Source organism: Toxorhynchites rutilus, chromosome 3 (genome assembly GCF_029784135.1).
Source record: "Toxorhynchites rutilus septentrionalis strain SRP chromosome 3, ASM2978413v1, whole genome shotgun sequence".
NCBI lineage: Eukaryota > Metazoa > Arthropoda > Insecta > Diptera > Culicidae > Toxorhynchites > Toxorhynchites rutilus.
Window position 1 is genome coordinate 265,570,956 of NC_073746.1, and position 25,062 is coordinate 265,596,017.

The 25,062-nt window shown below is 41.0% G+C and overlaps 1 protein-coding gene across 3 annotated transcripts in view; it reads left to right on the forward strand.

Annotated features, from left to right (window-relative positions):
- Positions 1–25,062, forward strand: part of LOC129780395 (dynein axonemal heavy chain 5) — a 49,682-nt gene that overhangs the window by 15,227 nt on the left and 9,393 nt on the right. For 2 of the 3 annotated variants that reach the window (XM_055788614.1, XM_055788613.1), the window contains exons 5-13: positions 668–787; positions 1,192–2,461; positions 2,515–2,996; positions 3,053–6,158; positions 6,221–6,454; positions 10,719–16,515; positions 20,119–20,275; positions 20,372–20,467; positions 20,530–20,586. In XM_055788614.1, coding sequence (XP_055644589.1) covers positions 668–787; positions 1,192–2,461; positions 2,515–2,996; positions 3,053–6,158; positions 6,221–6,454; positions 10,719–16,515; positions 20,119–20,275; positions 20,372–20,467; positions 20,530–20,586 — 11,319 coding nt within the window. Of the gene's footprint in view, positions 1–667; positions 788–1,191; positions 2,462–2,514; positions 2,997–3,052; positions 6,159–6,220; positions 6,455–10,718; positions 16,516–20,118; positions 20,308–20,371; positions 20,468–20,529; positions 20,587–25,062 lie in introns of all 3 variants that reach the window. The other variant, XR_008743908.1, reaches the window with a different exon arrangement.

The window sequence follows — 25,062 nt, forward strand, 5'->3', positions numbered from 1 at the left end:
TCTATGGGAACTGAGTCAAATGCCCATTTGATATCAAGAAAAATAGAGACCACACTCTTTCGGCTTTATCGGGCGTCTTTACAATTTACGAATACAGGATAACATTGCAATCAGCCTATACGAATTGTGATCGCAAGCCGGCAGGTTGGGTTTTCGTATGGCTATCACTTTCACTTATCTCCAGTTTGGCCGGTTGCTCCGATCTCCCGGCATAAGGCGCGAAACGATGAAGCCACCTTGCACTCGATCTTCCTCTTCCACTTGTGCTGCATTTTACGGTCGTTCAGCACCGTCGGGCGGGCCGAACCAGGCTTCGGTTCGACGCTTTCGCCTTTCTCCAGAAGGCAGAGGATATTTTAAATGACGGATCGGCTATATTCGGCGGACACGGAATGCCCTACGATGTCCAACTTCTTCGCTCTGGGCTGGAGCTACAGTGCGAACGAAGCATCGGTCGTAGTTACTTGTTTTCGCCATGGTTGCTTCAAATCATCTTATAACACTGTCAAATTTATTCTGCATAAACCAGGGTTGCTACGATTGGCGGTGCATAGGAGGTGGATTCTCCAAAGTCCATTCCTTTTTTTCCCATTAGTCCATTTTTTAACACATACGTTATAAGCGTTTGCCGTTCGAACAGAACACTATCTGAGGTCTTATTTTGCAGAGTCTTATAAAAATGTTTTTGAACACAATTAAGAAAGTTAAATTGGAAGTAAGACCGTTGTTGCTTCCTCAGTTGGTGCGGTTAACGGCTATGATGAAACCTGGACTCAAATCCATCAATGTAAGTTTGTCACGCTCAAAATTATCATAAATGCTATCATAAAAGGTAATGTACTGTACAGACGGTTTATTTCTCTTCCGTATTATTGATTCTCATTATTGTTTACTCTGTAACGAGACAAAAACGACGTAAGATTAAGCCGCATTCAGCATCGTTTCCGTTACTGATCCAGTTTGTTTTGAATAATGATTTTACGACGAACTTGGTCACATTCGGTGGCTCCTATTAGTTTTTGAAATGTGAGTTAATCGGCCTAAGACTAATATGACAGTCCTTTTTAAATCATTAGAAGTCTACACCGAGCATAATTTTTTCGAGGCCAAATAACAGCGCTGTTTTTCTTTGTAACCCTCAAGAGGCCCCAAAAGTATTCTATATTTCTCATCTGATTTTTCATGCTTCAGTGGACTAGCCCTAGGTGGATGGAATTTTACGATAATTGCAAGGAAGCTATTGAAACATTCGACGTTTTGGTTGCCCGCGTTCATGATATTTACTCGAATCGCATTCTGCACGTTCTCACGTCCATGCAGGATGTCCAGCTCCAATCGTTGCCGCAAGACGACGACATGTGGTCCGTGGATGAATTCCTAGAGTATACAGAGGAAACCTGTCGCCAGGCGGCTACTGAACTGAACCGGAAGAGTCAAATGGTTGAGGAAGCGGTCGAAGAGGTGTTGGATTTAGTTCATCGAGCGTCCCAGATATTCAAACGTATGGTGGGGGCAGAGAACGATTTTTTCGTCGACGAGGATAAGAAGCCGTCGGAGAAGTCTTCTCCGACTCCAGAGGCAGATAACGACGATGGAACGGGTCAACAGCAGGATTGGAGTATTCTTTGGTCCTGTTTTGAAAATCCTCTACAGTTGCTGTCGCATCATGGGGGTGGTTTACCGAAGGGAATGCAGGACATGGTATTCAATGCCGTTTCAGAGATGCGGCGATACTACAGTCGTAAAGTTATTGATGTTCTTATACGCGTCACGCGAACTTCACTGGATTGTCTGCGACGACGTTTCATCGAGGTAGAAGGTGAAGATTGTCCAAGAAAACCGATTTTTATTCTGCAATCGCTGCTTATGATCCCAAATATAACCATCAGACCAAATTTAGAAGAGCTGCAGGAGGCGCTGACTATAGCCGGTAAGCAAATTACAGGTGTTTCTAAAGGTGTCGCCCAATGGAACACTGGGAAGGATATCGAGGAAAAGCCGAGGCCTTCGGCTGCAGCACTTGCTTCGGCAGCAACTGCTGCGAAGCTAGCTAAAGCAAATGCCGCTGCTTTAGATGACAAATCTCGTCGACGCAAAATGTATCGACTGCAATCAGAGGAGAAACCCCGAATATTACACATGACCAAAAGCTTCTACAGCTACGTTATGGACAACAAGGAAGTTGTTAAAACACTTTCCCTCCTATCGAGCTGTATTCGTAACGTGAAACCAGAGCTGCATCAATTTGTGGACAAGTGGAAACCATATCATTTTCTCTGGAAAAACGATAAAACCATTCGTCAGCTGTTGGAATATTCGCTGCTCGACTTTGAGGGGACTCTCCGACGACTGGTTGATTTGGATGCTAATTTATTGGTAGAACCGGATATGCAATATTTCGGGCAAAGTATTGCCCTCTCTACGGAGAAATTGAAGTTTGGTTTGGCAATCGAAATAAAATGTAAGTTTAGTTCAATAATGCAGAGAATATTAAATGGTTTGATGTATTTCTAGCATGTACCCACAAGCTAGGACAAGCAATGAAAAAAAAATACAAACGAGAGATGGATTACGTGTATGCAGTTATCAACGAGATGGATCGTAAGCTTGATCGTCAGATTCGAGATTTGGACGACGTTCGCACGGTTATGGATACACTGAGTAAGATCCGGGAGCAGGAAGTGGATATGGAGCTAAAAATTGAACCCATTGAGGATGCCTTCAACATGATGCACAAGTATGATATCCAAGTAGATCGAGAGCAAATGGATCAGGTCGACAATCTGCGCTACACTTGGGTTCGTCTGCAGTCTCGTGCTAAAGATGTGCACTGCAAACTGCTCGAGATGCAACCAGATTTTCAGGGCGACTTGCGAGCCAACTTGGAGAAATTCAAGCAGGACAAGATCGAATATGTTACGGAATATCGGGCGTCTGGACCAATGCAACCGGGGCTAACACCACGCGAAGCATCCGACAAGTTGTTGCTCTTCCAAGTAAGTTTCATAATTCTGTTTTATGTTATGTAGATTTCAATATAGTTCCATTCCAGAATCGATTCGACGGAATGTGGAGAAAGCTCCAGACTTATCAGAGTGGCGAGGAATTGTTTGGTTTGCCTCAATCAGACTATCCTGAACTTGGCCAGATCAAGAAGGAGCTGAACTTGCTACAGAAGTTGTACAAGCTTTACAACGATGTCATTGATCGGGTCAGCAGCTACTATGATATTCCTTGGAGTGATGTCGACATCGAAGAGATCAACAACGAATTGATGGAATTCCAGAATCGTTGCCGGAAGCTACCAAAGGGTCTCAAGGAGTGGCCCGCCTTTTACGCGCTCAAACGAACAATTGATGACTTCAATGACATGTGTCCATTGCTTGAGCTAATGGCAAATCGAGCGATGAAACCACGTCATTGGCAGAGAATCATGGAGGTGACAAAGTACACTTTCGAGTTTGACAGCGAAGGTTTCACGCTGAAGCACATTCTGGAAGCGCCTCTGCTGAAACACAAAGAAGACATAGAGGACATTTGTATTTCAGCAATGAAAGAGAAGGATATCGAGGCTAAATTGAAGCAAGTTACGAACGAATGGTCCGCACATGAACTTAGTTTCATGACGTTCAACAACCGGGGCGAGTTGTTATTGCGTGGCGATACGACCGCCGAAACCATCGGACAACTGGAAGATAGCCTTATGGTGCTTAGCTCCTTACTTTCCAATCGATATAACGCTCCATTCCGTAAGCAGATTCAGCAATGGGTTTACGATCTATCAAATTCAAATGATATCCTCGAACGTTGGCTGCTGGTGCAGAACATGTGGGTTTATCTGGAAGCTGTATTCGTCGGCGGTGATATTGCAAAGCAGCTTCCGAAAGAAGCTAAACGCTTTTCAAAGATTGACAAATCTTGGCAGAAAATTATGCAACGCGCCCATGAGACCCCGGGCGTTGTTGCCTGTTGTGTTGGTGATGACCTATTGAAACAACTTCTTCCACATCTTCAGGAACAGCTGGAATTATGTCAGAAATCACTCAGTGGATACCTGGAGAAGAAGCGTATGATGTTCCCGAGATTTTTCTTCGTATCGGATCCCGCATTACTGGAGATCCTTGGCCAAGCGTCCGATTCACACACTATCCAAAATCATCTTCTATCGATATTCGACAACACGCGATTCGTGAAGTTCCACGACATCGAGTACAACAAAATGATGGCGATTATTTCCTCAGAAGGCGAGCAGATTCCACTGGATCGAGCTATTCGAGCAGAAGGTTCAGTCGAAACATGGCTTACGTCGTTGCTGCAGGCGATGCAACAGTCACTCCATTCCATCATCCGACAGGCGTACGTTCTAATGAACGATCCTAATTTCACCCTGCTGTCGTTCCTGGAGAAACTTCCGGCGCAAGTTGGTCTGCTGGGGATCCAAATGATTTGGACCAGAGACGCGGAAATTGCTTTGATGCAAGCTCGTCATGAGAAAAAGGTTATGTCTGAAACAAACAACAAATTTCTGGAACTTTTGAACACACTGATTGATCAAACAACGAGGGATCTGACCAAAATCGAGCGAACGAAGTTTGAGACACTTATTACAATTCATGTTCACCAGCGCGATATTTTCGATATGATGTGCAGAATGAATATTCGGTCGGCTAACGATTTCGAGTGGCTGAAGCAATGTCGATTCTATTTCAAAGAGGATGTCGACAAGACCTGGATCAACATCACCGATGTTACTTTCATTTATCAGAATGAGTATTTGGGATGTACCGATCGACTTGTGATCACACCGTTAACTGACAGATGCTATATAACGTTAGCTCAAGCGCTTGCCCTCAGTATGGGTGGAAGTCCCTGTGGACCTGCGGGAACCGGTAAGACTGAAACAGTCAAAGATATGGGCAAGACTTTAGCCAAATATGTGGTAGTATTCAATTGCTCCGATCAAATGGACTATCGTGGCTTAGGAAGAATCTATAAAGGGCTTTCACAATCCGGAACGTGGGGATGCTTTGACGAGTTCAACAGAATTGAACTGCCCGTATTATCTGTCGCAGCGCAGCAGGTGGCCGTCATTTTGACTGCGAGGAAAGAGAAAAAGAAACGCTTCGTGTTCACCGACGGGGACGATATCGAGATGAACATGGAATTTGGCGTGTTTATTACTATGAATCCTGGCTATGCAGGCCGCAAGGAGCTGCCGGAGAATTTGAAAATCCAATTTCGAACCGTTGCTATGATGGTACCTGATCGGCAGATTATTATCCGAGTGAAACTCGCATCGTGTGGATTTCTTGAGAACATCACTCTTGCCCGCAAATTTTATACTCTATATAAACTATGTGAAGAACAGCTGACTAAACAAGTTCATTACGATTTTGGTCTCCGTAATATTCTTTCAGTTCTGAGAACGTTGGGTGCTGCTAAAAGAGTCAACCACAAAGACAGTGAGAGCACTATCGTCATGCGAGTACTTCGAGATATGAATCTATCCAAGCTGATTGATGAAGATGAACCTTTGTTTATGTCACTGGTTTCAGACTTGTTTCCGAATCAAAATCTTGAAAAAACGAGCTATGGGGAGCTGGAAGCAGCCATTATGAGTCAGGTAGAGCAAGCAGGATTGGTGTACCATCCGCCGTGGATACTAAAACTTATCCAACTGTATGAAACCCAACAAGTTCGGCATGGAATAATGACACTCGGTCCACCGGGAGCTGGCAAAACCTGTTGCATTAGGATTTTAATGAAAGCCCTCACAGATATTGGCCTTACACATAAGGAGATGCGTATGAACCCGAAAGCCATTACGGCTGCCCAAATGTTTGGCAGATTAGACGTAGCTACAAACGACTGGACCGACGGTATCTTCTCCGCCCTCTGGCGAAAAACTTTGAAGGCAAAGAAGGGAGAGCACACCTGGCTGGTCCTTGATGGGCCAGTTGACAGCATATGGATTGAGAACTTAAACTCGGTGCTGGATGATAATAAAACTTTGACGCTCGCCAACGGAGATAGACTCTCAATGGCACCTACCTGTAAGATTATATTTGAACCCCACAACATTGACAACGCCTCACCGGCTACGGTATCTCGCAACGGAATGGTATACATGAGTTCATCGGGTTTAGACTGGAAGCCAAGTAAGTGGACATGTGGCGTATTTGTGATAAACATAATATTATATTCTGTACATTTTCTTAAGTTTTGCAAGCTTGGCTAAGAACTCGTAGTCCACAGGAAAAGAAGATTTTGAATGAATTGTTCGAGGGATCTTTCCTGAAGATCTACGTCTGGACGACCCAAAATTTGCAATTAACGATGGAGGTTCTACAGTGCAACATTATTCAGCAGATGATCTACATTCTGGATGGTTTAGTTCCAGTTCTAGGGGAAAACGAACAGGAGGCTGCTGTCTCTACTACCGGAAGTCTTGATGGTCGGTTTTGTTGAGAGGTCAAACCTTTCGGTGCTATGCATCGCAAATAATGTGATACTATGCACAAGCTTTAAAATTTATATATGCTTGTTTATTTAGCATAACTGTCATTCCATGTCAAACCGATATAATGATTATCAGATTTTCGTGAGAATTGGTACTTTTGTTCCTTATCGCAAAATATTCGATCCGTTTTTTGTATTTTCATTATAGTGCCCATTTCCTTTTTAGAGGTGCGAAAAATGGTCAGAATTTATTTCCCTCTTTTTTCCAAAAAAGGTTTTTGTTTTAAAAATTGAACTTGAAAATTGAATATAACTTTTGAACTACTGGACCGATTCAGATGATGGACATATCAAATTAAAGCCAATAAGCGAACGTTAAACTTAAAAAATTGGATCTTATATGATTTTTATATAGGGGGTAACACTACGAAAAATGTTTTCGAAATTTTCGAATCAACTGTTCAGTCTGAAATTTTGCAGCCCTGAAATACCGATGGGTTTGCGTGGTTTTGTAGAAGCAGTTGAAGATTAGTGATCAAGGAATTGTTCTTGTTCTCGCGAGAACAATACATGAGATTCGTGTCTTTATTGAAAATGTACGTAGCGCACTCAGTAAGCATCGCGAATTTTCTTCTCGTGCTAGACACAGTGCTACCCGAGGCGATAACATATTTGTTCCCCCACCACCGTTGTCTATTAAATCGACGCGGTGCATTCACCAAACAAAATTGCACTACTCGTGAAATATCTATTTTCCATACTTCCTTTGTATCGAGCAGCTGTGTCTGATATCAGCAGAGAGAAAAATAGCTGTCTGCTAGCAGGAGCGAGGCTGTGACTTGAATAATAATGATCATGGTTTTAATTATCTTCTTGGATGGCGCTAACGCATTTTCTTTGACGAAAAGTCCCTCGACCAGAGCGGGAATCGAACCCGGACAATTTGGAAAACTAAGCTAAACTCTCAGCTACTTGTAAAACCTCGCTGCCGTCTGGTCATTAGCTGGATGACTGATGAGTCGTGACTCCTGTGAACTCAAGCATAGTTTGTTTATACACTCTGTCCAAATTCTATAAGACCACCCTGGTTCTATTTCGTTGTAACACAACCAGTTAGAATTTCTATTGTACATTACCTTACATTGTACATTACATTATTGTACAGTACCTTACATTGTAGAATACTTTGAATAAAATATATTTAACGTCAATTTCGTTCAAAAGAGCTGTTTATTTATTGTGCTTAAATATGATAATTTCAGCTTTCCAGTTTCTCTAAGACCATTTCAAAATTCATAAGTATTATCAATGAAAAATTCAAAATGATCGGCTGATTTACATGTCAATAACTGGCAACCTTGTCATTTCAGCTAATAACCTGGAAAATTCGTGTTAAAATACTATTTACCAAATGCTGCTGAACGATTTTCTTAATATTTTTTCCATGTTTCCGAAATTGCGACCTTGAGCTCTTCAATCGTGGTGTACCGTTTTCCCTTAGTGTAGATTCTGCGTAGAAGGATCCCCCTAAGGTTTTCAACATGATTCAAATCTGGAGAGCGAGACGACCAGTCTAAAAAATTAAGCTTTTCGTCCCTAATCATTGCTAATATGAATATGATATGATATGTGAATTTTTTGTGACGATATTCAAGCAAAAACGGTAGGAGAGAGGATTCCAGAACATGTAAGTAATACTTGAATGATGTGAAAGCTATCTTGAGCTTTCCGGTTGCATAGAATCCCGCCCAAACCATGCACGAGCCTCCACCATAATTCCAGGTTGAAGAATATTGTTCCTTCTTCCGTAAATCACGCCAGTACCCGCTGAAACCATCAGATGGTCCAAATTGAACTTTTCTTCGTCAGTGAAGATAACCTTTACATTGAAGAACTATTCATTATGGTATATAGCAAAATGTATTCTTTTGGAAACATTCTTTGTCACAACATACCATGTCCCACTGTCGGTTCATGTGAGCTTTGGTAAAACTCAGACGTCTTCCGATGTGAGATGGTGTAAGATGAGGAGCGTTAACCTTTTAAACCCTCTTTATGTGAGGATTGTCACCCGAGTAACATTTAAATTGAAATATTGCTTCATTTGCATAAGTGATTTTGAGGTATTTGTAGCTGTTCTAGCTATTTCCCGCTTATCCCGGTCAGAGAGCTTCGATTTACGTGGAGCTCTTTCCTTCTTACCGTATCCTTGAGGATTCGTCAAATAATTCAAATAATCAAATAATAACTGCTTGATGGGATCATCCAATCCGACGAGAATTTTCTATGATACCAACATTTTCTTGGTGAAATGCATCGATTTGTCTTTCTTTTTTCTCCGTGCGCACTTTTCTCTCGGCATTCTCCAGATTTATTGACCAAAACTACTAAAACAATGGAAAAATGTAACTTGTTTTATAGAAACTTGACACTTGAAAAATACAAAACCTTTGGTTTACGCTATGCGCTGGCACATACACATATGGAAATCATGCAGTGTATGGTAGTCACCAACACCAATACACTAGAATATAAGTTGAAACATTTTTTGTTTACAATGGCACAAAGCAGCAAGATCATCACCTGGTCTTATAGAAGATGGACAGAGTGTACTCGATACATTGAAAACGGTGGAGCCTAAATTGCAAAATTTTGTCTATTCACATTGTTCGTAGAACGAACGCTAGATTTGTTATTTCTATTTTGAAAAAACGTGCTGTTTTCTGATTTGGAGCCATTACTGAAAGACGTAGTCTTTCGTCAAGAAAAAGGGTAAGAATTATATGGCTTTCGTTCTTGTTACACATACAAATTTGTTAAAAATAAAGTAATACCAGATGAGCCAACCAGAAGAGCCCGTCGGGCCAGTTGGAGTAGATTATCATGCGCCTACATTGATTTATAGCGATTGGATACATGGATACATTGTCAATACTCATTATAATTTTTAATCCTCGACTATCATTTTATACACTGAGACATGAATCAGTTTTTATTATTGCTTTTGTATCTCATTGATTAGATTGAATTTAGGTAATACATTTTTCCTGGACTATAAGGAACACCATATCGTTATCTATTTTTTTATCCCATTTGTTTATTTCAGGCTCATTAGCATTTTAGCTGTAACAGAGCCGAATTTAAATCATGTACATGTCACATGGTTATCATATCTGAGGGGCTTAGAATGAAAGGGGTGTAAGCGATTTGATCGATTTCTCTACATCGACTCTCTCTTTTGGTCATAACTTAGCTGCAAATACATTCCTAGCTGTATTTGACAATGTGGACGATAGGTCAGAACCTCATCTATCGGATTATATAGCAAACTTAAATTGGAACGTTTTTGCAGTTGAGTTATTGACTGAATAAAAAGTTGATGAAGAGAAGTCACTTACACCCCTTGCATTCTAAGCCCCTCATCTATAATTAGCACATTACACAGTTACCATTTTTCGGCGTAAGAGTTTCCTTCTATACCATTGCATATAGTACATTTACACAGTAGCCATTTAAGGCGTAAGAGTATTATTTCTGTTCTTTCATTATCCAGCTAAACCACCGGACAGCGGAGACAGTTGATATGATCATTATTGAGCTATTAATAGAACAGCAGCCTGATGCGTCTTGCAAAGCAGGATGAATCGATCTTATTTCGACCGTGGATCGATCTCCATCGCTGATGATTGTTGCGTGGACGTAGTTATTCTGTAACAACACAAAGATGGTCAATGAGGGCCCTCTCGAAATCTCTCGCTCTCGCTCTCTATCTCTAAACTAAGTAAACTATAGAAAACAAATACAATCAATAATTACGGAAACAGAATCTACATACAACATGATAGTCGAGGATTAGAGTCGTAACCAGGATAAGAATTGGAATCGTGTTGCAGTTGCTATAAATCAATGTAGCCGCATAGGAATATTGAACGAAGACTAAAAACATGTTAAAAAAATCATAACGAGAACGAAAAGAAAACGATACTTTTTGCACATTATTATTTTTTCAAGGAGGTCCAGCTAATTGGTTTTAATTTGATATGTTGATCATCTGAATCGGTCCTATAGCTCAAAAATTATAAATAACATCTGATTTTTCGGACCACCGTAAAATGGAAATGGGCCCTAATGAAAAACAAAAAAAAAATACAGACCGTCTTATATTTTGTGATAAGGAACAACACCACAAAATTTTTGAGAACCTTTATATCGGTTTGGCATGGAATGGCTGATAAACTATATTATTTTCCGAATTCCAGACGATATCAACGACGACGAGGTACCCAAGGTTAAGGATGAAGCCTGTACACCAGAACATTTGCATCGTCTGTACGTTTTCGCATTGGCGTGGGGCATAGGAGCGTACCTCAACTCGGCGGACCGCCTCAAGTTTGACGCACATATCAAGGAAAGGTATCGCAATCTGGACTTCCCAACGACCGATGAGAAACCAGATTCGACGATATTCGATTATTTCGTGTCGCAGACGGGCAGTTGGCAGTTGTGGAAAACTCTAGTTATGCCTTACGTCTATCCCGAATTCTCAACGCCGGACTACTTGAGCATCTTGATTCCAATTGTGGACAACGTGCGAATCGACTATTTGATCAACGTGATAGTTAAACAGGAGAAAGCCGTTCTGCTGATTGGTGAGCAAGGGACAGCGAAAACGGTTATGATGAAGAGTTTCATGAAGAAATTGAACACGGAAACACACATGGGGCGGTCCTTCAATTTTTCATCCGCCACGAGCCCATACCATTTTCAGAAAACAATTGAAAGCTACGTTGAGAAACGAATGGGAAACATGTTTGGTCCAGGAGGAGGTCGAAAACTTCTGGTGTTTATCGACGATATCAACATGCCTCAGATTAATGAGTGGGGTGATCAGATAACAAACGAAATCGTCAGACAAACCATGGATATGCGAGGGTTCTACAGTTTGGAGAAACCAGGCGAGTTCACAAACATAGTTGACGTGCAGTTTGCTGGAGCAATGGGTTTGCCTGGAGGCGGTCGGAGTGACATACCCGCTCGCTTGAAGCGACAGTTTAGCGTATTCAATTGCAACATTCCAGATAATACATCGATAGATACGATCTTCAGAACACTTGGCGAAGGCCACTACAATGTGAAGCGAGGATTCTCTCTTGAGGTACGCAAACTTGTGAAGCGGCTTGTACCTTTAACCAGATCGCTTTGGCAGCGTACCAGGGAACAGCTATTACCAACACCGGCCAAATTTCATTATGTTTTTAGTTTGAGAGACCTTTCCAGAATTTGGCAAGGGATGATTGGAACTTTATCGACGGTGATCACATCGGAGGCTGTGCTAATACTACTGTGGAAAAATGAATGTAGTCGAGTGTTCGCGGACCGTTTTGTATCGCTGTCGGACACGGAATGGTTCTTGAATGAAATGTTGCTGGTATTGGAGCAAGACCTTGGACCGGAATACAGAGAGATGGCAGGACCCAGTCCGGTATTTGTAGATTTTATGAGAGACGCTCCGGAGCCAACTGGCGAGGAAGGCGAGGAAACAGACATGGAACTACCGAAGGTTTATGAACCAGTGTCAGATTTTAGTATCCTACGAGAACGATTGAAGATGTTCTTACTGCAATTCAATGAAATGATCCGTGGGACAGGAATGGACCTGGTGTTCTTCCCAGATGCCATGTTGCACTTGGTCAAAATATCTAGAATCATCCGGCACCCAAGGGGAAATGTAATGCTAGTGGGAGTCGGTGGGTCTGGTAAACAATCGCTTACCAAACTCGCATCGTTCATCGCTGGGTACAAAACTTTCCAGATCAGTTTAACACGCTCTTATAACGTAGCAAACTTCCTTGAAGACTTGAAGCTTCTGTACAGATCCTGTGGCGTGCAGGGTAAAGGAACCACATTTTTGTTCACCGATATGGATGTGAAGGAAGAGAGCTTCCTCGAGTACCTCAACAATATCCTCTCATCAGGAGTAATATCAAACCTGTTCAACCGAGATGAACAAACGGAAATCGTTTCAGAATTAACCCCGACTATGAAGCGGGAGAACCAAAAGAAGAATGTGACACAAGAAACAGTGATGGAATATTTTCTGCAACGTGTTTGTCACCATCTTCATGTGGTCTTTTGCTTTTCTCCCGTAGGCGAGACTTTTCGGCGCAGAATTATGCGGTTTCCGGCATTGGTATCCGGTTGCACCGTGGACTGGTTCCAACCGTGGCCGAAAGATGCGCTGATTGCCGTCGCTCACCACTTTCTAGTCGATTTCACAATAGAGTGTACACCCGAGGTAAAGGATGAGCTAGTGAACGCTCTTGGGACAATACAGGATGTAGTTTCGACGACTTCCACTGAGTACTATCAGCGGTTTCGCCGTGCTACTCATGTAACTCCTAAATCGTATTTGAATTTCATTGCCGGGTACAAGAACATATACACTCAAAAACACAGGGAGTTGTGCGACGGAGCGGAGAAGATGGACACTGGTCTGGAAAAACTGGCTGAAGCTTCGGAATCGGTAGAAACTCTCAAGATAGATCTTGCGGATATGGAGAAAGATCTCGTCGAAGCCTCCGCCAAAGCAGAACGAGTATTGGTAGAAGTAACGGAGCGGGCAATGCAAGCCGAAGTATTTAAAAACCAGGTTCAGATTGTGAAGGAAAAAGCTGAAGCCCTTGTACAAAATATCGCGGCAGAAAAGGGCTTAGCGGAAGAGAAGTTAGAAGCGGCAAAACCGGCTCTAGAGGAAGCCGAATCTGCTCTAAACACTATCAAACCGGCTCACATCGCTACAGTACGTAAGCTGGGAAGGCCACCGCATCTAATTATGCGCATTATGGACTGTGTATTGATTATGTTCCAACGGAAGTTGCATCCCGTTATCGCTGACACGAGTGCACCTTCTCCGAAACCCTCGTGGCAAGAGTCGCTGAAAATGATGGCCAGTACAACCTTCCTGTTGCAGCTGCAGAACTATCCGAAAGATACGATTAACGACGAAATGATTGAGCACTTGCAGCCGTACTTCCGTATGGAGGATTATAACATGGACACAGCAAGAAGGGTGTGTGGCGACGTCGCGGGATTGTTATCCTGGACTAAAGCTATGGCATTCTTCCATGGGGTGAACAAGGAAGTGTTGCCTTTGAAGGCAAATTTGATGCTGCAAGAAGCTCGTCTCAAAATTGCCATGGATGATCTTACCGCAGCTGAAGATCAATTGGCTGAAAGAGAAGCTGCACTGCAGAAGGTGAAAGATCAATACGATGCAGCTGTTTCGGAGAAGCAACGGTTAACTGATGCGGCCAACAGTTGTTTGCGGAAAATGACTGCAGCAACAGCGCTCATCAACGGACTTGGAGGTGAAAAAGCGCGATGGACTCAACAGAGTAAAGAATTTAAAATTCAGCTGGGAAAACTTGTCGGCGATGTGCTACTAGCAACCGGATTTCTGTCCTATTGTGGTCCATACAACCAGGAGTTTAGAGGAACACTTTTCAAGACATGGATGGAAATCTTAAGAACTCGAACCATACCGTATACGACAGGGCTAAGTATAATTGGAATGTTGACAGATTCAGCAACCATTTCAGAGTGGAATCTTCAGGGACTTCCGAACGACGAATTGTCTATTCAAAATGCATTGATCGTTACAAAATCTAGCAGTTATCCACTGTTAATCGATCCCCAAAGTCAGGGTAAGATTTGGATCAAGTGCAAGGAGGACCAAAATGAGCTGCAGATTACTTCTTTGAATCACAAATACTTCAGAACTCATCTGGAGGATAGTTTATCTCTGGGGCGTCCGTTACTGATTGAAGATGTTGGTGTTGAACTGGATCCGGTTATAGACAACGTCTTGGAGAAAAACTTCATCAAATCTGGTTCCATGGAGAAAGTATTAGTTGGTGATAAAGAATGTGATGTCATGCCAGGTTTTATGTTGTACATCACAACGAAACTACCTAATCCACCGTTTAGTCCCGAGATCAGTTCGAAAACGGCGATTATCGATTTCACCGTTACGATGAGAGGCCTCGAAGATCAATTGCTGGGTCGAGTGATACTTATGGAGAAAGCTGATCTAGAATCGGAGAGAGTACAGTTGTTCGAGAGTGTGATGAGAAATCAACGAAGCATGAAGGAGTTGGAAGCTAATCTGTTGCTTCGTTTAACCTCAACGGAGGGATCGCTGGTAGATGATGAAGCTTTGATTGAGGTATTACAAGAAACGAAAACAACCGCGGAAGATGTCAACCAGAAGTTGAAGATCGCCGAGGTTACAGAGAAGAAGATTATGATTGCTAGGGAAGAGTTCCGAGCGGTGGCAGCTCGTGGATCGATTTTGTATTTTCTGATTGTTGAAATGTCCAATGTGAATGTTATGTACCAGAACTCCCTCAAACAGTTCTTGATTATTTTCGATAACTCAATTACGAAATCCACCAAGAGCAACATCACAGAGGAGCGCATTCAAATAATATTGAAATATCTTACATACGAAGTGTGGGCTTTCACCAGCCGTAGTTTATACGAAAGGCATAAGCAATTGTTCACGTTGATGTTGGCCATTAAAATTGATTATCAAAAGGGAAACATAGGGCACGACGAATTCATGACATTCGTGAAGGGAGGTGCGTCATTGGATTTAAACGCGGTAACACCAAAGCCTTTCCGTTGGATTTTGGACATAACCTGGCTGAACTTGGTGGAGATTAGCAAGTTGAAAACATTCCAAGGGATTTTGAAAAAAATTGAGTATAACGAACGCGAGTGGAAAAACTGGTATGAGACTGAGAGGCCTGAAATGGAAGTAATACCTTGTGATTATGAACACGAATTGGATGTCTTTAGGAAGCTTCTTCTTATCAGATCATGGAGCCCAGATCGCACTATATCGCAAGCAAGGAGGTATATTGAACAGTCGCTTGGAAAGGAATACGGAGAAATGCACATCCTGGACTTGGAATTAACATGGGCGGAATCAGAGCCACGAACGCCGTTGGTGTGTATTCTCTCCATTGGCTCTGACCCAACCGTTCAAATCGCAGCTCTCGCTAAAACAAAAGGTATCCTTTTGAAAACTGTTTCCATGGGTCAGGGCCAGGAGTATCACGCGCGAAAATTAATGACAGAATGTATGGCCGCCGGAGGCTGGCTGCTACTGCAGAATGTACATCTATCGTTGTCCTTTTGTAATGAGATAATTGACATTCTAATTGAAACCGAACACGTTGCGGAATCATTTCGACTTTGGGTGACAACCGAAACGCACCCTCTCTTCCCTATCGGTTTGTTACAAATGGCAATAAAATTTACGAATGAGCCACCGCAGGGAATTCGAGCTAGCTTGAAGCGTAGCTATCTCACTTTCACCCAAGATTATCTAGATTATACATCTGCATCCCAGTGGCCACCGTTGTTGTACACGGTAGCATTTTTGCATTGCGTTGTTCAGGAGCGTCGCAAGTTTGGTCCCCTGGGATGGAATATACCGTATGAGTTTAATGCGGCGGACTTCTCCGCAAGTGTACAGTTTATCCAAAACCATCTGGACGAAATGGATCCGAAGAAAGGAGTGTCATGGCAGACGCTTTGTTATATGCTGGGTGAGGTTATGTACGGAGGGAGGGTAACAGATGACTTCGACAAACGGTTGCTGACCACCTTTACTCAAGTGTGGTTCTCGGAGCATCTGTTGACGCCGAGTTTTGAGTTTTATAAAGGCTACCGTGTTCCAAACTCACGGAACATCCAAACTTACGTTGATTACATCAACCAGTTGCCACCGACGGACACACCGGAGGTGTTTGGTTTACATCCCAATGCGGATATCACGTATCAGATTAACACCGCCAAAGGGATACTGGATACTATCCTCAGTGTGCAACCGAAGGAAGGTGGTGGCGGTGGAGGAGAAACGAGAGAGTCCATTGTCTGGCAGCTAGCTAAGGATATGTTAAGGAAGTTGCCCCCGCAGTATGTTGCCTTTGAGGTGAAGGAATCACTGACTCGGATGGGTGCACTGTTGCCGATGAATATATTTTTGAGGTAAGTTGATTTATATTTCAATCGATAGCAATACAGAATCTAGAAATTATTATCAGCTGTTACACTCACGGGTGTTTATTTGTTCTTCTGATATTGTATAATGTTTTTTTGTTCTTTTTTATATAAAGCCTAGTTCATCTTAAATCTGGACGCACTGTATATTATACCACAGCGCTCCTAGTGGTCGGATCTGGAATGTTTTGACAGCACTTTGTTTTGGTATGTTTTCTCTATCAGTGCTGAAAATTTCATTACGATTCGTTTTGTTTCAAAAAAGTTACACGTGATGGAAGCCGCGAAACGAAAATTAATTTTGGACACCCACGTTAGAAACCCGACGTGGTCAGGTTCAAAAATCGCGAAATCGTTGAAAATGGCCAAATCGACCGTGTGCAGCGTTCTCAAACGTTTCCGTGAGATGCATACTATCGATCGGCAGGTTCATACCAAGCGTCATAGTGGAACTAAGGATCGGAAACTGCATTTGAAGGTGTTGAGAACGATCAAGGCAAACCCAGGGCAGTCGGACTATGACATCGCCAAGAAATTCAATGCCGACCGGTGCACCGTCAGAAGGATTCGTCTGCGCGAAGGAATAAGATCTTATCGGGCCAGTAAGCAACCAAACCGGACATTGAAGCAGAATGTAGTAGCCAAAGGACGTGCCCGGAAGTTATACAACAAGTACAGTACGACGGATGCATCCTCATGGATGACAAAACGTACGTGAAGATGGATTTTGGGCAGCTTCCTGGCCAAAAATTTTATAAAGCCACTGGTCGGGGTGATGTACCCGGCAAGTTCAAATGCCGATAAGTTAGCAAGAAAGTGTTTGATCTGGCAAGGTATTTGCAGCTGCGGATGAAAAACCCCGGTTTTTGTGACAAACAAGACCATGGACTCCAAAATGTACAAGGAGGAGTGCCTGAGAAAACGTATTCTTCCGTACATTAGATCTCACAAAGGACCAGTAAAGTTTTGGCCAGATTTGGCAAGCTTCCACTACAGCAAAGAGGTACTACAGTGGTATCGAGACAACGGGGTGGATTTTGTCGAAAAGGACATCAACCCATCCAACTGCCCTCAATTCCGCCCTATCGAAAAATATTGAGCAATTGTCAAGCAGAAGATGAAGAAGAATGGTAGGACGATTCGGGATGCAACAGAGATGAAGAGATGGTGAAACAAAGTGGCCGCTAAGGTCAGCGAACAGGGTGTCCAAACTATGATGAGTGGTTTTCGCCGAAAAGTTCGAGATTTCATCAAAACCACATCGGAATAATTTTTTTTGGTTATTTTTCCTTTAAAGTGCAATAAAAGACCTACATTTTGAGTACATAACATTTTAATTTCGTTCACATAGCTCCGAGATAGACTCGTTTTAATGCGTCCAGATTTAAGATGAACTATGCTTTAATCCTTTTTTTTTCCGACAGGCTCAATCAAATAGTTATCAAGAAGCCAAATTCTTAACTCCATTTTAGATACTTTTACATATTGACATTTTCACTTAATTCTATGTTGAATGTGATAGGAAACTGATTACTCGTCGTCGACTCGTGTTTTTCTATCAAAAATTTTTTCAATATTTTATTGAAATTAAGTTCATTTCTTTTTTCAGTGCAGAAAGCCAACCCAAAATTAAAAAAATAAATAATAAAAATAAAAATGTTGAATGAGTGTTTTAGCGGTCTTTGTTCCAAATCAAATGTAATAAAACTTATGAGATATTTTTACATTAAATTCATTATTAATTCATCTGATCTTATACCATGTACATGTTAACTTATATTCCAAGAGACACAATCACCATATCTTTCCTATTTTTTCTTTTTATCTAACATTCTGAAGATTTTGGGATCATCTACTGAATTTGAGAGCCTTTTAGCTGCGATTTTATTTTTATCTACAGGAATAAAGCAATGAAATTTTTGTGTTCCTGATATTTTTTTCGCGTGAGTTCCTCAAGTTCACTTGCCTTTTTTTGTTTCACATGCCAAGAGCACGTGGGGACTTCCCCCGCAATATGGACACTTATGCTCAGTCGCATAGGAGGGTTCACCCACATGTTGCTCTCCACAAGTGGCACAGCGCTCCTTGTTGGCGCAGTAAACTGCTGTGTGACCAACTGATTTGAATTTTAGGAAAGTCATGAGCTTTGACACGAAGAGTCAATTTGTCCACCATAACGTAGTCAGGGAGAGCGAAGCTAGTAAAAGCGACTCTAAACGAGTCGTACGGCGTGAATTTGTTTGTTCCCCTTCATGGGAAACTTTTTCTAGTTAACGGCAATCCAAGATTTTAACTTTCATCTAAGGGAGCATTTTAAATGTGCCATCTCCCTTTTTTATAAATTCACACGTCAGATCCGTTTCTGTTACCACCCCCGAAATTTCTACTCTACTGGGAAGGAACGTAGACACGATATTCTCATACAAACTGCTGGTTGACAACAATATCGTTGACGTGTTTCCGATCAGCCACGCCAACAAGCTGTTTGTTTGGTATAATGTTAGAAATTTGGGGTGGGAATACAATTGAGGGGGAAGGCGAGGTCTAGGGCTAAGTGGGAGCAGAGATAACAGAGTTTCAGTGTCAGAGATCTAGATATTCGGAGACCCCTCACTGTCTGCCATTATAAAATGGCACATATATTCTAATTATTCATTATATTCTATTGAATATTATATTTATTTATTCATATTCACCTAAACGTGCACACCAGGGCAGATGAACTGGAACCGCTGCTGATTTCATCTCGATCGTTCGATCACTTGTCGGGCGATCAGCATAATTGAAATTCTCACTCCACTACACACAGTCACGGTGAGCGGTTTCTCGAACTGACAGTTGTTTGAGTGTGCGAGATATTATTGGCAACTAATGGTGATTATTCGGCGAAAATACAGCAACCTTTCAGCCTTCGTTGTGATAGCCTCGTTGTGCACAATACAAGGTGTCAACATGAATGGCCAACTAACCAACTAACGGTAACCGATCGCGATGATAGAGAAGCGTAAAGAGCACATCCGGCCACTCGAAGCAGCTAACCATGAATTAAAAAAAGCTGATTCGCGTCGTTTTATTTCGCTCGTTCCCCGTCTTGTTTGCGTGGGAACCGTGATCGGATTGTCAATTTTGATCGGATGATCGGATCGGATTGTCATTTTTGTCGTGATGCACTTGCGTATCAAAGGGCCCTTTTGTTAGTCGCAGTTTGTAAAATATCGCTATCCTTTCAATGCATGGATCGATGTTCGCTTAACTTCTAAGCGTGTATTCTGGCCACTGCTTTCTTATTCGTCTATCTTGGTTGTTTTGCGATATAAATGAACGATAATCTTCTCGCAGACTGATTCTTCAGACAGAGATATGGTTAGAATTGTTTTTTTTTCGAGACATCAGCTACCGAGAGCTCTGTCCTCATTGTTCTCAATACTTTTAAACGCAGGAATGCAGTTAAACAATCTACAGTCAAAACATCATAGAACCGACTACCAGGAGAACTGCTATAAAAAGAGCAGTGATTCGAGGTTTCGGAAATAACCACATATCAGCATCCTTTTACGCAGACAGAACATATTGTTCGTATTCTTATTGCAGACAAGAGATCGACCGAATGCAGCGTGTGATCAATACTGTGTATACCAACTTGTGTGATCTGAAACTGGCCATTGACGGAACGATTGTGATGAGCCACTATCTGCGACAGTCGCTGGACGCGATGTATGACGCCCGCATACCGGAAAAGTGGCAAAAGGTAAATCTTGGAGATGCTTCGAGCAAAAACAAGTAAAATCAATTAAAGTAAACCTATTTAGAATAATTACTTACTTAGCTTTTTTTTCATTCCCAGATTTCCTGGGAATCTACAACTTTAGGATTCTGGTATACCGAACTGTTGGAAAGAAATCAACAGTTTCGTGTCTGGATAAATAGCGACCGTCCGAAGGTTAGAGGGAGTTATTTGATACCTGAACAAAACATCATAATCGCATTTTTCATTGTGTCCAGGTTTTCTGGATGACCGGATTCTTTAACCCGCAAGGATTTCTCACTGCGATGAGACAGGTGAGTACTGTAATGCAGTATTCAGTAATAATAATAGAAGCAATTTATGGAATTGAAATAATCATGTTCACTCAACGACTCAACATGTTGAATAATTTGGTTAAATCATCGGAGTATATAAATGTTCCATGTGAATCGAAACAATTTTTTTCTGAATATGAGAGTTAAATTGTGCAGTTGGAAATGTTTATTCAAGTTTATTTAAAGCGTGCTCATAACATTTTGCTGTTTAATAGTAATTCGTAGCGAGGTGAACGTTTAACGCAATGCGATACAACAACGTGGTCCAGATTTACTGTCTTTCTTTAGCGTACATCGTCGTTTAGATGTAAATGAACTTGCAAGTTTGAAGCATCTATAAGATGAACAAACGAACAGCAATTTCTCCGTTGCTGGTTTGAAAATTGTTATTTTGAAACACGTCGGTAGCACACATGTTGTTATCGGTATAACGTATTCCACATATGACGGATTTCGCGCCAACTCGACCAGTAACCCTTTCTAGAAGAGAATCTAGACTAATTTTGAAAAAAGTATCCAAAGATGCTCAATGAGTTAACGTTTTCACACCCACAAAGACAAATGATGGTTCTGCCAGTACCATAGATGAGTTGATGCTAACCACTTATATGCTTCTTGGTTATTCAAGTGCATATCTATTAATTGTTCAAAGGAAGTGTGCACGTGTACGCGTGTGAACACCGACATGAATAATATTTAACCTGCGTGAGCTTTCACTAGCGAGCCGACGTTTTGGTCCAGACAATGCGTCGTACAGAATAGTTATCCTGCCCAACAGTTATGATTCATGTTGGTGTGGATATGACGTCATTCCATGCTAGTCACGTCCTCTTGTACGAAAAGACAGCAAGAATTATTATGATCTCGTTTAGTATCGTCATCTCCTCCACCTTTATGATCCCATTCCTGTTTATGTAGAGAACACACGCCACACATTCCCCACTGTATCATTGTATCTCCTGGCGTTTTGTTAGTTTCCCATACACGTTCGACCATTTTCATTCAGTCATTTTTTTGTTATGCTGACTTTTGCCATTCCGCTATTGATTAAAAATTTTCTTTGAAACCGTGTAAACGTTTGGGTCGAAAGTTGAGTTCATTCTTGTTGTGCGATTTTTATCGATTGAATATTAAAAGATGCAGAACTTATGCCAAACTAGAACATACATAACGCGCATTCCATAGATAGAAAAAATCAATAAAATAAGCTAGTACATTTCAGTTAACTTTCAGTAAAACGCGTTTTTCGACTTATTGCTCTCAGCTGAGACATAGTTTTTGAGGATCCCATTTATTTTTACAGGCCTTCAAGATAGCAGAAACTATAAAACAAACTGTTGAGCCTCTCGTAACTTAGTAACTAGTAACTTAGTTATAGTGCTGAACAGTGTAACGTAGGCATTGACCAAAATGGACTAATTTCGGATATCGATGAAAAAAAAACTACAAAAGGTAATTCAATGGACCAACTTTTTCTTGGGTGCGAAATTATTGGAGAAGATCTTCCGTTAGAGGTTCGCCCTAAAAATAATTATAGGTCTCAGCTGGGTGATGTTGGGAGGATTCGCGGAGCACCATCAGGTGGCCGGAACTAGGTGTCCGTTCGACGCCTTTCTCCAGAAGAGAGAGGATGTTGTAAATGCCGGAACAGCTATACCCTTTCTTCTTCTTCAATGGCACTAACGTTCCTACAGGAACTCTCAACCAATTATTAATAAAAATGACGCAAGTAATACTACGTTGAGACGGCGAAGTTCCTCTAGTTCCTTCTTTTAGGTTCATCTAGAAATTTATTTTCTTATTTCGTCAAACCAGCGTAGAATACATGTGCTGACCAAATATTCTATTGACGGTAAATTTTACTATATCTCGTTTTATTTAGAAAATCTTTAAGCATTAACCTTGGCATGATTGCATCAATTATTTCACTGTGTTCGTTACAGAGGCTCATCATACGAATAATAGGACTAATAAAAGTAGAAAATGTTAGAGTTTCTCAGATGCCAAATGGGTGCACACAAAATTAGGTTTCCTAATATTTCTTCTGAGTCCACTCGTTGTGATATGATGTCAATAATGAATAGAATCATGGCAGAGTTACGACGTTCTTTTAAACTTTTCATTTTGATTAGCATGCAACGTGCCTCATATGGAGGGATATGATACGAAGACCAGCCTAGTTTACGAAGTGCAAATAATAAAAATTGTTTTTGTACAGATTCAATTCTGTCTTCGTGTGAAGTTATGTAGGGGGACCATACAATACTACAATATTAAAGAATTGATCTGACGTATGTAACGTACAATGTTTTTATTGTGTACGGATCCTGGAAATGGTAGCTGAAGCGCTTGATGAAGTTCAACATATTAATTGTTCTATGGATGATTGTATTATAATAATCAACGAAGGTTAGTTTCGAATCTAAGACCACGCATAAGACTCTTATTCGTTGAGATCTATTTATGGGTTGATTTCCCAGCTTGACACCATTGTTCAATGGTGCTCTTTTTCTTGTAAAAGACATCAATGTGCATTTTCTAACATTGAGTTGTTATAAATTTTCAGTATGCTAACTATGTCAACTTCATTTTTGAATGTTTGAGAGTCTTCTTTATTCTTTACTTCCATATACAGCTTCATATAATCTGCGTTGATAAGTACCTTTAGAGAAACGCAAACATCATAAACACATAAAATGAACAAATATGGTCCCAAATGAGAGTCTAGTGGAACTCCAAATGTAACAAATATTGGTTTAGAAATTCTCCCATTAAATCTTACTACTTGCATGCGGTCAGTCGAATATAGTTCTAGCCAACTTGACTTCTATTCCTATACTTTGAAGTTTAAGCAGGAGTAATGGTATATCAACCCGGTCGAAATCTTTACTAAAGTCGATGTATAGAACTTCAAATTGTTTATCATTATCCATTGCATACCAAGTGAATGTGAAAAATTCCAGTAAATTTGTTGTTGTAGAGCGTCTTTTGGAAAAACCGTGTTGCTTCGTGTCTTTAGTTGTTGAAGAAGTTTTTGGTTCGTTATGGCTTCAAAGAGTTTTGGAATGTAAAAATAATAGCTACTTCACGATAATTCCTTACATCGGATCTATCATCGGATTTAAAGATTGGTACAAAGAAGGAGTTTTTCCATATTCATGGAAGCCTTTCTGATTCCAATGACTTATGACCATAAAAGCCATAAATGCCTCACGATGTCCTACTTTTCCGCTTCGGGATGGAGCTGGCAGTACGAACAATGCATCGAGCGTAGTTATTTCACAGTTTTTGCCATGGCTGCAGCAATTCGGGACTTCGAAGGTACAATGTAGCATTCTACAAGATTTTATGTATGAATGATGTAAATGTAAACAAAGGCCTTTTTTTTTAACTGAACTTTGAGTGCCGTCTTTTTAATTTTTTTTTGCAGTTCATGAAAGAAACGAATATGTGAGAGTGGGATTTACCAAATCAGTTTTCACTTCATGAACCGTTGTTTTATGTTTTTGATACACAATATAGAATTGAGTAAGTGTTTCAGATTACCTTGCTCGAAGGCAGTTGCAAATTTTACAAACATTGAATGAAACTTATGTTTCAATGTTGTTTGCATGCTCAGGTCACATAGCCCTAATCCTTATATAATTATTACTAAAAGAACTGCTGAATATTTTCTTCAAAATCTATGGAATGTGGACCTGAAAAGATGGATGGAATTGCTCTAATGATAAGTAGATTGATTATGTTAGTGTTACTGAAAGATATGAGCATAACGCTGAACCGAATTGTCGCTCGGTTTGTATCGTCATTCCTGATTGTAAATTAAGATACTGGTCAGGGATATTCTAACTTTTCATCGAATACGGATGAAGCCTGGAATCTCGAATGGCTTCAACGACTTAGGATGTAGATTGAGCCATTGATAATCAATCGTGTATGCAGTCTTCATATCATCACGGTGAATTTACTTCCATCAAGTAAGTAAAATTGTTCTCGACGGCCAAACGGGTTCCTCCGACATCGAAGTTGAAAATATCCCAAAAATACAATGCAGGTTGCATTTTCTTCCACTAATAGATCCCGAAAAAAAGCGAAAAAAATTTACCAGATACTCTTCTGGCTTAGATGTTTTACCAACCTGTAGAATATTCATTTGATACGAAGAATCTGATTTTCATTGAAATTTTTTTTCCTGAAGATGTGTTTATTTTTCCCGGTGCAGAGAAAACGCCATTTCATGCAGTCTAACGTGGAGGCGATCTGGCGTAGTGGTAACATCCATACTTCTCACGCTAAAGGTCACGAGTTCAATTCTCACTTCCGACATTCTTCCAAAATGAAAGTAAAGTGACGAACCAGCCAAATGAGTTGAAAGTCACTAAAATAAAAATATAAAAAAAACGTTCCTAACGTTGCTAATTTATATATTTCAGCCTGAATAGCTCTGCAGAATGC